This window comes from Chenopodium quinoa, unplaced genomic scaffold (assembly GCF_001683475.1).
Source record: "Chenopodium quinoa cultivar QQ74 unplaced genomic scaffold, ASM168347v1, whole genome shotgun sequence".
Classification (NCBI taxonomy): Eukaryota; Viridiplantae; Streptophyta; class Magnoliopsida; order Caryophyllales; family Amaranthaceae; genus Chenopodium; species Chenopodium quinoa.
In genome coordinates, this window is record NW_018742733.1 from 420333 (window position 1) to 432940 (window position 12608).

The 12608-nt window shown below is 32.4% G+C and overlaps 1 protein-coding gene across 1 annotated transcript; it reads right to left on the minus strand.

The window, feature by feature from the left end:
• Positions 1-635: 635 nt before the first annotated feature.
• LOC110723697 lies at positions 636-9934 on the minus strand. Its single transcript, XM_021903045.1, has 7 exons — positions 9379-9934; positions 6396-6473; positions 5283-5317; positions 4933-4988; positions 2828-2929; positions 1044-1132; positions 636-913 (listed from the first exon to the last, which is right to left on the minus strand). The coding sequence occupies exons 1-6, from the start codon at positions 9817-9819 to the stop codon at positions 1074-1076; spliced, it is 771 nt and encodes a 256-aa protein (XP_021758737.1). The 5' UTR covers positions 9820-9934; the 3' UTR covers positions 636-913; positions 1044-1073.
• Positions 9935-12608: the final 2674 nt, after the last annotated feature.

Consider the following 12608-nt stretch of genomic DNA (forward strand, 5'->3'; position numbering starts at 1 on the left):
TATACCATCATTTGCTCTGTTATACTCAATGGACGAGTTAGTAGTAGATCCAGCCATTACTATCAAAGCTATTGGACATCAATGGTATCGGAGTGCGCCTCTTCACGAAGGTGATTTAAGTGCTCTTATGAATAAGATTTTTCTTTAAAGCGTGATGAATTAACAACCCCCCCCCCCCCCCCCCCCTTTTTTTTTTTTTTAAACTCATTCATAGAATTTACTCTTACACTATAATTGGATAACAATACTGAGGGAAAAGGGAAGTGACTAGGTGAGGTGAGGTGAGGGGAGGGAGAAGGTGAATTTCCATTTTCCTTCCAAGTCTCTCCAACAATAAGGGATTTCGTTTATTAAAAGAGAAATGAAAATTGATCCTTCTAGTTCCAAACAATGGATGATGGTGCCTCCTTTTGTTTCCCTTCTCTCTTTAGAATGTAATTAAGCATTGTTAATAACACATTTAAGAAATTCTAAGTTCTCTAAATGATGTTCTTATCTAAATGACTGAATTTCCACTTATGGAGTTATGGTTTAGGCTCACATATTAATAGGTAAACTGGAAAAGATTTTGCACAACCCTAAAAGAAAGTAATAACACATATAAGTTGCATGACTAACAAAATTTGGTAACAGGATTTAAGATAACAATTACAACATGTACAAACAATTCTATTAGAATGTAAGTTACATTACATGAAAAGTAGTGGCATGGAGCAGTATGCCAAGCTTTTACATTCTAGCGTGAGGCCAACTCTCATCAAGCTCATCCTAGAGAAATAGCTACACTACATGATGAATTACATAACCAATTCGAATAACCTGACAATAAGATTGTATATATACATATCTACATCCCTTCTATATTTGCAACTTCAAAACTGGATTTTGCTACACCAAAGACCAAGCCTGATTACTGAGAATATAAAAAAGTTTAAAGTTAATAAAATTGAAAAAATGACCTATTATCTCGAAACTTAAATATAAACATGGCCTATAATTTGGACATGTCAATCATAGGATGAGATGTTGTAACAAAGCATTACCTTCAACCAGGAACAAGATTATGTGAGCTTTCATTCTGCATCTTTCACTTCGGCTTCAACATCAACTACAGATGATGAAGCACTCTTTTCTGCAAATAGAAATTTACTTGTCAGTTGTCACCTACAAGAATACATTACTAAAGCATTCTAGCAAATTATCTAACTGCCTAGTACCAATTATAGCAAGTCTAAATTCGATTTTCATATCTAAGCATTTATATTGTATAACAAAATTCGGTAGCTATGTAAAACAAGTCTGCACGAGAGATAATCAAAATAGAAACACTTGACATCCAGCATTTCAACTTGATAAGCCACTGTAGGGAAAAAACAGGTCGACTAATCAGAAAATAGGAGAAAAAAAATCTCTAGTCTCAATTTTGCCAGCACTGTCGAGAAATGGAAACATTAAGGCTTCTAGCAGTGACGGATTAACAAACAAAATTTCTTCAGTTTTCACTGGTGAAAAATGTAGGAAAAAGGATCAGAAAATCTGTGTACACCTATAAATACCCTGTTCACACCTAGAAATACCCAATTCACACATCAACTTGTCCTTCACTTTATTGTCTTCCTCCCCCCTCGAATGATATAGAATATAAAAGGGTTTCACAGTTCTCTCAGGAGTCAGGATCTTGTTATTCATAGCCATAACTCATAAGCCCATAAGCATCCTCCTAATAACTACTGATGTTCTATAAAATAAGATAGCAGGGTTTTAAGCCAATAATTTACTCCTCTGGTCAAGCTTACTGAGCTACCAAGGAATATCATCTCTTTTCCTTCATGCAATTTCTAGTGCTCAAATATTTTATAAACTTTCAAAAAGATGATTAGAAGAAAAATAAAGGAACTTCCAAGTATCCAAGCAATAGAGAAAAAGCGGCATCACTCAGCACTTGCCAGAACAATGATCAAAAGAAGCTAATGACAAGTACAAAAAAAACTAAATATCCAGATGAGATCAAGATTCCAGATGAAAGTATGCGAAGTTTATACTCACAAGGCAGGCATGTCTAATTAAAAGTAGTACAAAGCCAAACAACATTTTGAGAAAGCTTCAAGAAGGAAAATTGTAAAGCTAAGGAAAAGTACATCTATTTCAAGATAGTAAAGTGCAAATTTTTTTAAAAAGACACACATTTGCATTTTGTAATAATTAATTATAAATACTATAATATGACAAGACACCTTAATATCCACGGAAATGACTATCAGGGTGTTTGGATAAAGAAAGGGGAAAGAAAAGAAGGGGAGGGCGGAAGAGGGAAGGGAAAGAGTTTTCCTTCCAAATGTTCCCATTGTTGGAGAGATCAATTTTTAGGATTTAATCCCTCCATTTCTCTCCCCTCCAATTCCCTTCCTTCCCCATTTAATATCCACATGAAATATACTCCATCCCTCCATTTCCCTTCCCTTCCTTTCCTTTCCCTCCATTTCCTTCAATATAAACAAAGTGTAAAAGATATAATCCCCCCGTTCCAAAAATATGATACATTGACACATTTCTTTTATCACGTTTGCCAATGCATAAATTCAAAACATTAAATATCTCCAATTATCAATAAGTAAAAATTATAAAAAGTTGATACAAAATCTCGTATGACTATGCTTTTCCTTATATATAAATCATAAAATTTAGACTAAGTAATTTTTTTGAATGGTGTCGAAATTCAAAACATGTCATCTAATTTGGAACGAAGGAACCAGGATCTAATTTGGAACGAAGGAACCAAATAGAAAGGAAAAATACATGCATAAGAATCTGAAATCCAGGATCATACCTTCTCTAGACCAAGGTGAGAAGTCATCAAATATTTGTCCAAATGGAGTTGAACGCTTGGAGGAAAAGTTAATAGGTTCTTTGACATACTTATTCCCTTCCACTGATATATTTCAACAAGTCCATTGATACATGCAATGAGAAGTTTTTCCAATTAGAAAAGTTTTACATAAACCAATGCATTATAATTTTGCAGAAGAAAACTTAGCAAATAGTGAGGTGAATATTGCAGCCTCCATAAAAAAGAATATGTCATTCAGCTTATTACAACCAATGCATTATAATCCTCAAAGAGACAACCTAGATATAGCAGAAAACCAAAAACACATTGCAACTCCTAACAAGAGAACTGATTGTTATAAGTTCACTTTTTATTGTTGTTGTAAAAACTATAGAGAAAGCATAAAGCTTTAGAAGACAAAGGTGTCTTAAGAAGTTCAGAACATTCTCATGAACCCAGGACAGGGAACGAGGGAAGGGGGGGTGAGGGGAGCGTTTTCCCAGCTATGGAGACCCCATCCTCCACATCAACCCCTAAGCATATATGAGTAATCCAGAAATAAGCTAAAAGACCACTCAATCTCCAGAATATTAATAAGAGATGTAATTTTATTGAGAGCCATAATGCCATGATAAATTGAATGTAAGCTGAGAATTTATCCAACACATAAACTTGTGAGGAGGAGAGACGAGACAACCTCCAAAGAAAACTGGTCATCATCAGTACATCTAGTAAGGGCAGAAAAGTTTTAGTGGTGTGGATTCGTGGAAGGAAGAAAGAAAAGGGGGAAGATCAGTAAGTGTGAAAGATGACTCTGTTTCAAATGTTGATGCACTGGAGGATAAGGAAATGATGATTTTCGAGCAGAATTTTGTTACACGGGAATCGTTTTGGAGTCAGGTATTACATTATGAGGCACTTGGCTTTTATTGATCTATAGATGGAATCATAAATCATAGCTTAAGGGCATGACAACTCCAAAGTCCTGACCCTCTTTGTACACCTGCATACCATACCTTCTTTTGCATGTCTTTTTAATATTCCTCTTCATTTCATATCAGCAAATTTTTATAGATTACAGAACATTGTTATAAAAAAAAAAAAAAAAAAAAAAAAAAAAAAAAAAAAAAAAAAAAACTGCAACCACATAGAAAAGATTTTTGAACAATGAAGAGAAAGTTTTAAGCATAGAAGTAAATAAGAAAACACTATCTCAATTCAGAGCTGCTTAAAGAAAGAAGAAGACTCTGACCACTGTAGAAATAAAAAGAACCAAGGCAGACTGGCAGAATATTTTGAGAATTAGTGAGCAGTTAATTTTAGAAAGACAATGAGTATATTCTGGTCAAGGTTCATGTAGGGTCTGACTGCTTCTACGCAAAAAAAAAAATCTTGGAGATTGGTAGATCTAAATAAAATTAGACATTAATCCTTCATGTGATGCCAATAAGTTTTGATAAGGGTTGATAAGAGCAATTTAAGTTCAATTCACAACTACAGTAGTACTAAAGAACTTAGTAAGTTCTTATAGCTCAGATAAGTTTACGTAAGCTCACACCCAAAACAATCTCTTCCTCCATAAAACTATATGCATCTATAAATTATAATCAAATGTATTCTTGCAATTATAACACTCCCTATGTTTCAGATCAATGCAACATTAACTGTTACTAGCATGAAGTTTGTAAGCTTTGAATGTGTATTCTTGATAATATAGCCAAAAATAAACAAATATTTTTGAAGTCTTTGTAAAGCGTGAAAACTAGTGTTGCTTTTTATTTCTTTTTTCAAAATGAAATAACCTTTCATTACAGCCTGAACTCTGATCGGTTTGGAAGGACAATACTTGGAGATATCAGAAGTGAGAATGCTAGCACGAGTAACGAGAAATCATATAAAAAATGTTGGGTGCTGCAGTTGTGGTGAATTGAGCACTGTCAGTGAAAGGCTTTATGCATTCAGTCAGTCTACGTAGAGTATATATATGACATGGTGACGGTATACCAAAGAATCTTCCAAAGAATTTTGATCTGATTGTAATACAATTACTGGAATTTAGATAGCTACTCAACAATCTACAACAAATTAAAACTAACATTATTTACCTGAGAAGGGTTGAGCGCAATATGGGCATAGCTGAGGCTCATCATTTAGAGTTGATCTGACATTAGACACCATTAGTAAATCAAAAAAATAAAATAATAATAATAATAATAATAATAATAATAATAATAATAATAATAATAATAATAATAAATAATAATAATAATAATAATAATAATAATAATAATAATAATAATAATAATAATAATAATAATAATAATAATAATAATAATAATAATAATAATAATAATAATAATAATAATAATAATAATAATAATAATAATAATAATAATAGCAATAGCAATAGCAATAGCAATAATCATATTTGTTAAGCAATTGAGCGGTTTCTTACTTGAAAACCTGAAAAGCATTACCACAGTTTGGACACTGCATATATATACACCATACAGATACTCATTAGTCAAAGAAAGCAACATATAGCTGTAGACCAGTAATTTTTATTCAAGACCAAGAATTGCACATTTAGCATATTGACATAATGGAGGAAAAGGCAATGTAAACACTTCCTACATAATGTGATATTGTGCTTAGCTAACCTGTATACATAATTTGTGCTTGACAGCTTGGTATGGGAAACTAATAATGAAATTACTTCTTAAAAGCCATTCCATTCAACGACTAATACAATAAGATCATCTATAAAAGGAATGACAAACATTCATTAGAATTCCTGCTTATTTCCATCCATAATTATATTGCTAACACAATTAGGAGATCGCTTACAACTTTACTTACAGAAACCACCTAAAATTTAGCTAAATCAATAGAAACACAAGCACGTCTGAGCTTCTGGTATGCTCATTACTGTTCATATGTTCCGAACTTTCAACACATCTTGGCAAGCTCACTCAGCAATGCAGTTCTTCCAAAGATTCATATAACTATAACCATTTACTGATTTACATGCTATTGATCAAGAAAGGTATCATATAAAAGATGAAGAGATAGAAGCATATTGGTATTAGATTTTGAAAGGGTATGTATAGAAGAATGGAAGGAGCTGAACGCAGAATTTTATATAAATAAAAAATGCAATGACAATCACACTATTGGTCAAGGATTCATTTTCTCAGGTGATGCAGAGTGTACGCAGTTCTCACTACATGATATTATGGTCATGGTAGCTCGAAACCTTTAAAATCTGGTCAGGATTTAATTCACTATATATAGGAGTCTAGGTGGGACTTGGGAAGAAAATATGAAGAAGGACCAAACATAAAATGACTAGTATGAAAAAGTGAATTTTCTTTTCACTCACAGGAACCGCAATTCAGCAATTGCCATAAATAAGCTAAACTGGTCAAGAAACCCTGCTTAAAAAAAAGTTCCTTGATCTTCCAAAGAGAGCTACCACACTCCAACATTATATATAGGATTATTAGGCAAGAAAAGCTTTACATATCATAGCAAAAGCAGAAAAGTAAGTTAATTTATAATATCTCACACTGTCTTGAATTATGTCTCTTCCTGCCCACCATAGGAACACTCCTAAGCCAACTACAGGTATAATTATTGCCAGCAGCTGCATAAGCACAATGTGGAAAGTCAGCAAAGGTAAAAGTTTCCCTTTTAGCAATACATTTTTTAAATACGGCAGCTTTCATACAATATTGATCGAGCAAAGTCAAATGCCTAAATGTAGATTAGCATGACGACGACAAACATAAGAAAAGTGATTACATGTTGTATACGATACTTAGCATGCGCAACACAGCCACAGCACCAAAATGACAACATAGGACAATTTCTTATAAGCTTGATAAAGTTCACTAATGACAAAAAAATTAATGCAATGATTATGTGAATGGCAAAAGGCGAAATAGCCGAAATTGAAATTAGGGATTCTAACCCTATACCAATCAACCATCTTCCAGATTATTCCATTTTCAAAAGAGTAATTTATGAATAATGACAAGATTGACAACAATAAATTCATGCATTGAAGCCACTACATGATTGTTACATGAAGGGATGAAAACATGTATTGCTATGAACAACAAGAGAAATATTCAATAGACAATCATTTTCAAAGGAGCAAATTCGCAACAACACCCAATACAAACAACAAAATGAAGATAAAAACCTGGGTACCCAAGTTCGAATAACAGAGCTTTCTCTCATGAATTCCTAGCTTCCATTTTTGCTTCACTGCTATCAAATTGCAAAATATCTTGGAAGGCCTTGCTATCGGTGATTTGAGATCTTGGAAAATTTTGTTTCTATATTAGGTCAAACTCTAATAAAGACACCATTCATTACAAATTTAGAATATTAGCCTGTTGTGATAAGTTTGGGCTGACAGTTAGGTCTCTCGTATCTTTATTAAAATCTTCATAATCTAATCACTATGAACTATGTTAACATGGCAGTAATGCACCATGAAGATTTCAACTGTATCTGTTTTATATCTTGAATTTCATGATGTAATGATTTTTAAGAAAACTTTAGTTTTTCTCTACCCATATCCATTATTTTCTTTTGCTGACAGATCAAAGATTATTTTATGTTTTCTCCTTATGATGCTAGATCATCCTTTACTGCTGATTAATTTTTGGAATACAGACCTTTAATGTTACTTTTTCTGTCTTTGAATGGATTAAAAAGTATTCAGTTGAAGCAGGTAATGCAGACAGGTTAAGCCGGCAATGGATATCCATGTGAGCATGGGTTAGAAGGTTTTACCAGCCAGGTCAAAATGGTAGACAATATTAAGAATGGTGGCATGGGGTGGATAAGGGTGGAGAAAATCCTAGGCAGGTACTATGGGGACCCCTTCCCTACACCTGTCTCTTTGTCCCAGAACCATCCCTAGCTGTGAGAGCTAAGATGTTGAAATGAGCAACAGGTTATAACATAATAGAGATTCTTTGAAACCTTCTACCGTTTATTCCAGTCTGGCTGTATGGGCAAGGAGTTATGCATAAGCCCCCAGCTGCGAAACAAGAATAAATGGAGCTGGCATGCAAAGTGGAACTTACAAAGCTTAGGTAAACATTCTAAAGTGCACATAATAAGTCTTTTATCAACATACAAGTATAAGCTTATGAAAAAAAGGAAAAAAAATTTAAAAAAAAAAAATATATATATATATATATATATATATATATATAGAGAGAGAGAGAGAGAGAGAGAGAAAGAGAAATTTGACAGTATATACAGGCAATGCAATTACAAAGTCATCTGCATTTACCAAACATCAAAATTATAACAATTCATCGATAAACATTGACCATATTTAGATAAAAGCTATACTAGCATTCCTCCCAAATCACCACTTGCTCTCTCTTCAATTAATCTCCTCCTATACCTCAATAAACTTCTTCACTCTCTCTCCCTCCCATGCGTCTCTTTCTCTTAACCCCACAACCAAGGGATGCCTACCACCCAAAAATTTCTCCTCCCAAACAATACCAAGCAATCCTCTTTTGTTTCAGTCCCCTGTTATGCATATACCAGTCCTAGTAACAAACAGCAATAAACTATTTCCTTAACTATTTAAAAAACAGAAACATATTATTGTGCAGTTTTATTGACCATGAATGAATAACCACCCGAATTGACAAGCTATCTCCAAGTGATCAGGCCATCTGGCATTATCAAAGAGAGTAAAGTATTTTCCATGCAGATATCAAATTTCCACTCACTCTCTCAACAATGAACAACAGTTCTACATAGCAACTTATCAATAACAGCAGCATATCCCATATTTACTTGATGTTGGTATGAATCAAACCACAAATTTATTACAAGTGTCTAGCCATCAAATACCAATTGAAACCCTCACACATTAACAATAGTTCAAACTTAAATTTCCCAATTTCTCAATTATTTGATGTTGGTAAACGGTACAAAGACTACAAACCACACATTTTAAAAAACAGCTCATTCTTCATCTGAAACGTAAAAAACGAGCATTCGACATCTTATCGAAGCCAAAAAGTAACCAACCAATTCAAGTTTCTTGGCCAACCAATGACCTCATAGCTCTAGTTTATACAATACACATTATTAACCAAAAGTTCAAACTTAAATTTCCCAAATTTTCACATACCAAATAACCCAAAAGTTCTTACACAAAACCCCAATTCAAACAACACAATGCCCAACTCAAAACCTCAAAAAAACAATACAATTTACAATTTAAGCATTAGAATACCTCCACCAAAAATTTCCCACACACCCAATAATCCTAAAGTCCAAAACTTTAAACAAACATGCTGAGACTCAAAATGAGCATGTCACCATGAGCTAATATCCGATATTGATCAATCTCACAAACACGAACAATAAACCCGATAACTCTTAACTCCCACAAACTAGCAAACACTCACAAGACAAATTAATATCCAAATAAACAACTCCATAACTAATTTAATAGACAAACATAAACATAATTGATTGAAACAAGTAGAGTAGATAAGAGTTACCCAAAGGGATACAATAGTATCAAGAACCCAACCAAGTTGGCCAGTCATAGTAAGATAAGTCAATCCCACAGCTAAAGCAAGATTAACCAACACTCTTGTAGTAGTACCATCATCTCTCTTATCACCTCCACCACCACTCCCACCATTAAAATTATCAGGAAATTGATTAAATTTAACCAATACAACCCTTTTTTGCGACCTCAACTTCTTCTCATTTCCCCATAAAACCCCATTTTCACTAATTCTCATATCATGCAAAAATCCTTTTCTTCTATAAGCACATAGCTCAATATTCAAGCAATTTTGATGAAAACTAACGTTTTTGTTGCTTTTTAGATAGTGAAATTTGATGGGTTTAGATGATTTTGGAAGAAAAATATTTGTTGGATTATGGCAAAAATAGGTTGAAGTGGTGAAGGATACAAGGGAAAGTGTTGTCATTGGAAAATCATTAATTACAGAGTAGCAAATAAATTTGTGGGTTTAAAGTTGAACTCTTTGAAGACACGAATTAATGGGAACAAATAATAATCAAACGGACTAATTTGAGGTGGGGAAAGATTTTGTTTATAAATTATAAATTATCAGTGGATAGGGTCAGGGCTAGGGTTATGCGGGTTAGGGGCGGGTCGGGTCAGGGATTAATTAAAAGGGTAATAATTGGGCTCCATATACCACCATCAGCAAAATATGGTACTAGAAAATTTTCAGCAGAACATCAATTCTTCTCCAATCGAAGAATTTGCCCAGTAATGAACATCAATTTTTCGATGAACTTGCAGAGTGGAAACATTTGTAGGAAACTAAAACGGGGCGTTTGGCATGTGGGAATGGGAATTGGGGGAATAAGAGCATCTTCAATGGTAAGCTACAATATCTTGCCACATCAAATATTGGAGCTAATATATTTTGTAGCTACAAAGTGCTCCAATGGTTAATTGTAACATATTGTAGCTTGGAATAAATATAAATAATTAAAATAGTTTTTATTATACACATGTCATATGTTTAATGGGTGATATTATCATTGAAAAATCAAGCAATGTTGCTTGTTTGAGCAACGTTGCTTAATCTAGCTACATCAATTTTCCACTCCAATGGTAAACTACATGCTTGTAATTTTAATTAATTTGCAAGCAAGTCCCTATTTGTATACCATTGGAGATGCTCTAAAGAGTGGGAATGGGATTGGGAATTGGTGGTTGGAAATTGGTAAAATATGTCAATTAACTTGTTTGGTAGCAAAGTGAGAATATGTAGGGAATAAATAATAAATCTACTAAATATCCTTAGTAATATATCTTTCACACCCCTTTTCATTAATGGCAATTTTGTCATTTTATCAATTTCCAATTTCCATCCCTTAATACCACCCCCTACCAAGTATTATTTTGATCGAAAAATATTGTGTAGAACGGACTCATGTGAGTCCGTTCTACTTACAGGCCCGCGCGCGGCCTGTTTTTTAATAGTTCGGCCCGCGAGCGGCCCGACTATTAATTATCAATCATTTTTTGATTTTTTTTTTTTAAAAAAAAAACGTCTTCCAACGTTCCGCCTTTCTCCTCCTTCTTCTTCCCCACGTTTTCTGCAGTTACACTCCATTACTCTCAACTTAACTACATTTTCCCTAAAATTTCGCATCACTCCTTCATTTTCTAGCTTATATTTTACTTGCATGTACTTAATTTTTATTTTTTTTACATAAACCCTAAATTCCGTCTTCCTCACCTACATTAATGGCTGGCCTTCCTCCTGTTGATGATTCTCCTTTAAAAGTTTATATGAAACGAACTAAACGATCATCAAAACAGCCTCCGAAGATAGTTGAAATTCTAGAAAGGTTAATAAATTTTTTAGTTATTTTTTGCTTATTCGTTTTTTTAAAAAAATTGTCAGTAATTTTTTTTTATTCTTGTTCTTGTTTTGTAGGGATGATTCACAGCATCCTAAGAAGCGTGGTCCTAAACAAGGTTCTAAAAGAAGTCGATCTGTGAGGTGTGATATTCGAAATAAATTCTTTTAAATTCGGAAAAATATTGTTTTGTATATTCAGATGCACACCAGGTGTTCGATGAAATGTAAATTGTTGTTTTTACTTTGAATATTCTTGTGTAGGATTATGTTATTTTTGATGTAATTACATTAGTTTTAATTTTGATTGTTTTGAGGATTGACTATTATATAGTCAGGAATTATATTATTTATATCAGAAATAAGCATTTTATTATATTATCTTTAATTGTATTATTTTATTTTGATAATAGTATATGTTTTTAAGTATTTAGATGTTTTTCATCAGAAATTAAGTTGTTGTTGTCTGTATTCAAATTTATCATACTCAGGAATTAGCATATCTTAAACAGGAATTAGATTTTTTTGATCAGGTATTATGATATATTATTCAGGAATAAAATTAAATCAGTCAGTTTTAAGATTATATTAGTCAGAAAACAGATAATAATAGTCAGGAATTGTAATACCAATATAATGTGCAGTAATTAAATGTTTTAGATTTATAATACCCAGGAATTAGATTATATTAGTCAGGAATTAGATAGTTTTTGTCAGAAAATTGATATGGAAAGTCAGTTAAGGATAATAATATATAGATACATTATAACTCAGTCAGGTTTAAGATAATATTAGTCAGAAAATAGATAATAATACTCAGGAATTGTAATATCAATTTTGGATACAGTAATTAAATGTTTTAAAATTTATAACATTCAGGAATTAGCATATATTAGTCAGGAATTAGATAGTTATTGTCAGAAAATAGTTATGGATAGTCAGTTTTAGGATAATAATATTCACATATATTATAACAATGTCAGGTTTAAGATAATATTAGTCAGAAAATAGATAATAATACTCAGGAATTGTAATATCAATTTTGGATACAGTAATTAAATGTTTTAAAATTTATAACATTCAGGAATTAGCATATATTAGTCAGGAATTAGATAGTTATTGTCAGAAAATAGATATGGATAGTCAGTTTTAGGATAATAATATTCACATATATTATAACTCAGTCAGGTTTAAGATAATATTAGTCAGAAAATAGATAATTATACTCAGGAATTGTAATATCAGTATTACATACAATAATTATATGTTTTAAAATTTATAATAGTCAGGAATTAAATGTTTTAAAAGATAATTATGCTAAGAAATAAGTTTACTGTTATCAGGGATAACATAATTTTTTTCAGGAATAAGTGTGT

Bases quoted from the DNA above. Each gene is read 5' to 3' on its own strand.
- LOC110723697 (XM_021903045.1), bottom strand. From the start codon at position 9,819: ATGACAACACTTTCCCTTGTATCCTTCACCACTTCAACCTATTTTTGC. The intron at 6,474-9,378 runs GTAACTCTTATC...GTGCTTATGCAG, and splicing joins ATACTATTGTATCCCTTTGG to CTGCTGGCAATAATTATACC. The intron at 1,133-2,827 runs GTATGATCCTGG...TTCTATTTGCAG, and splicing joins CTCACCTTGGTCTAGAGAAG to AAAAGAGTGCTTCATCATCT.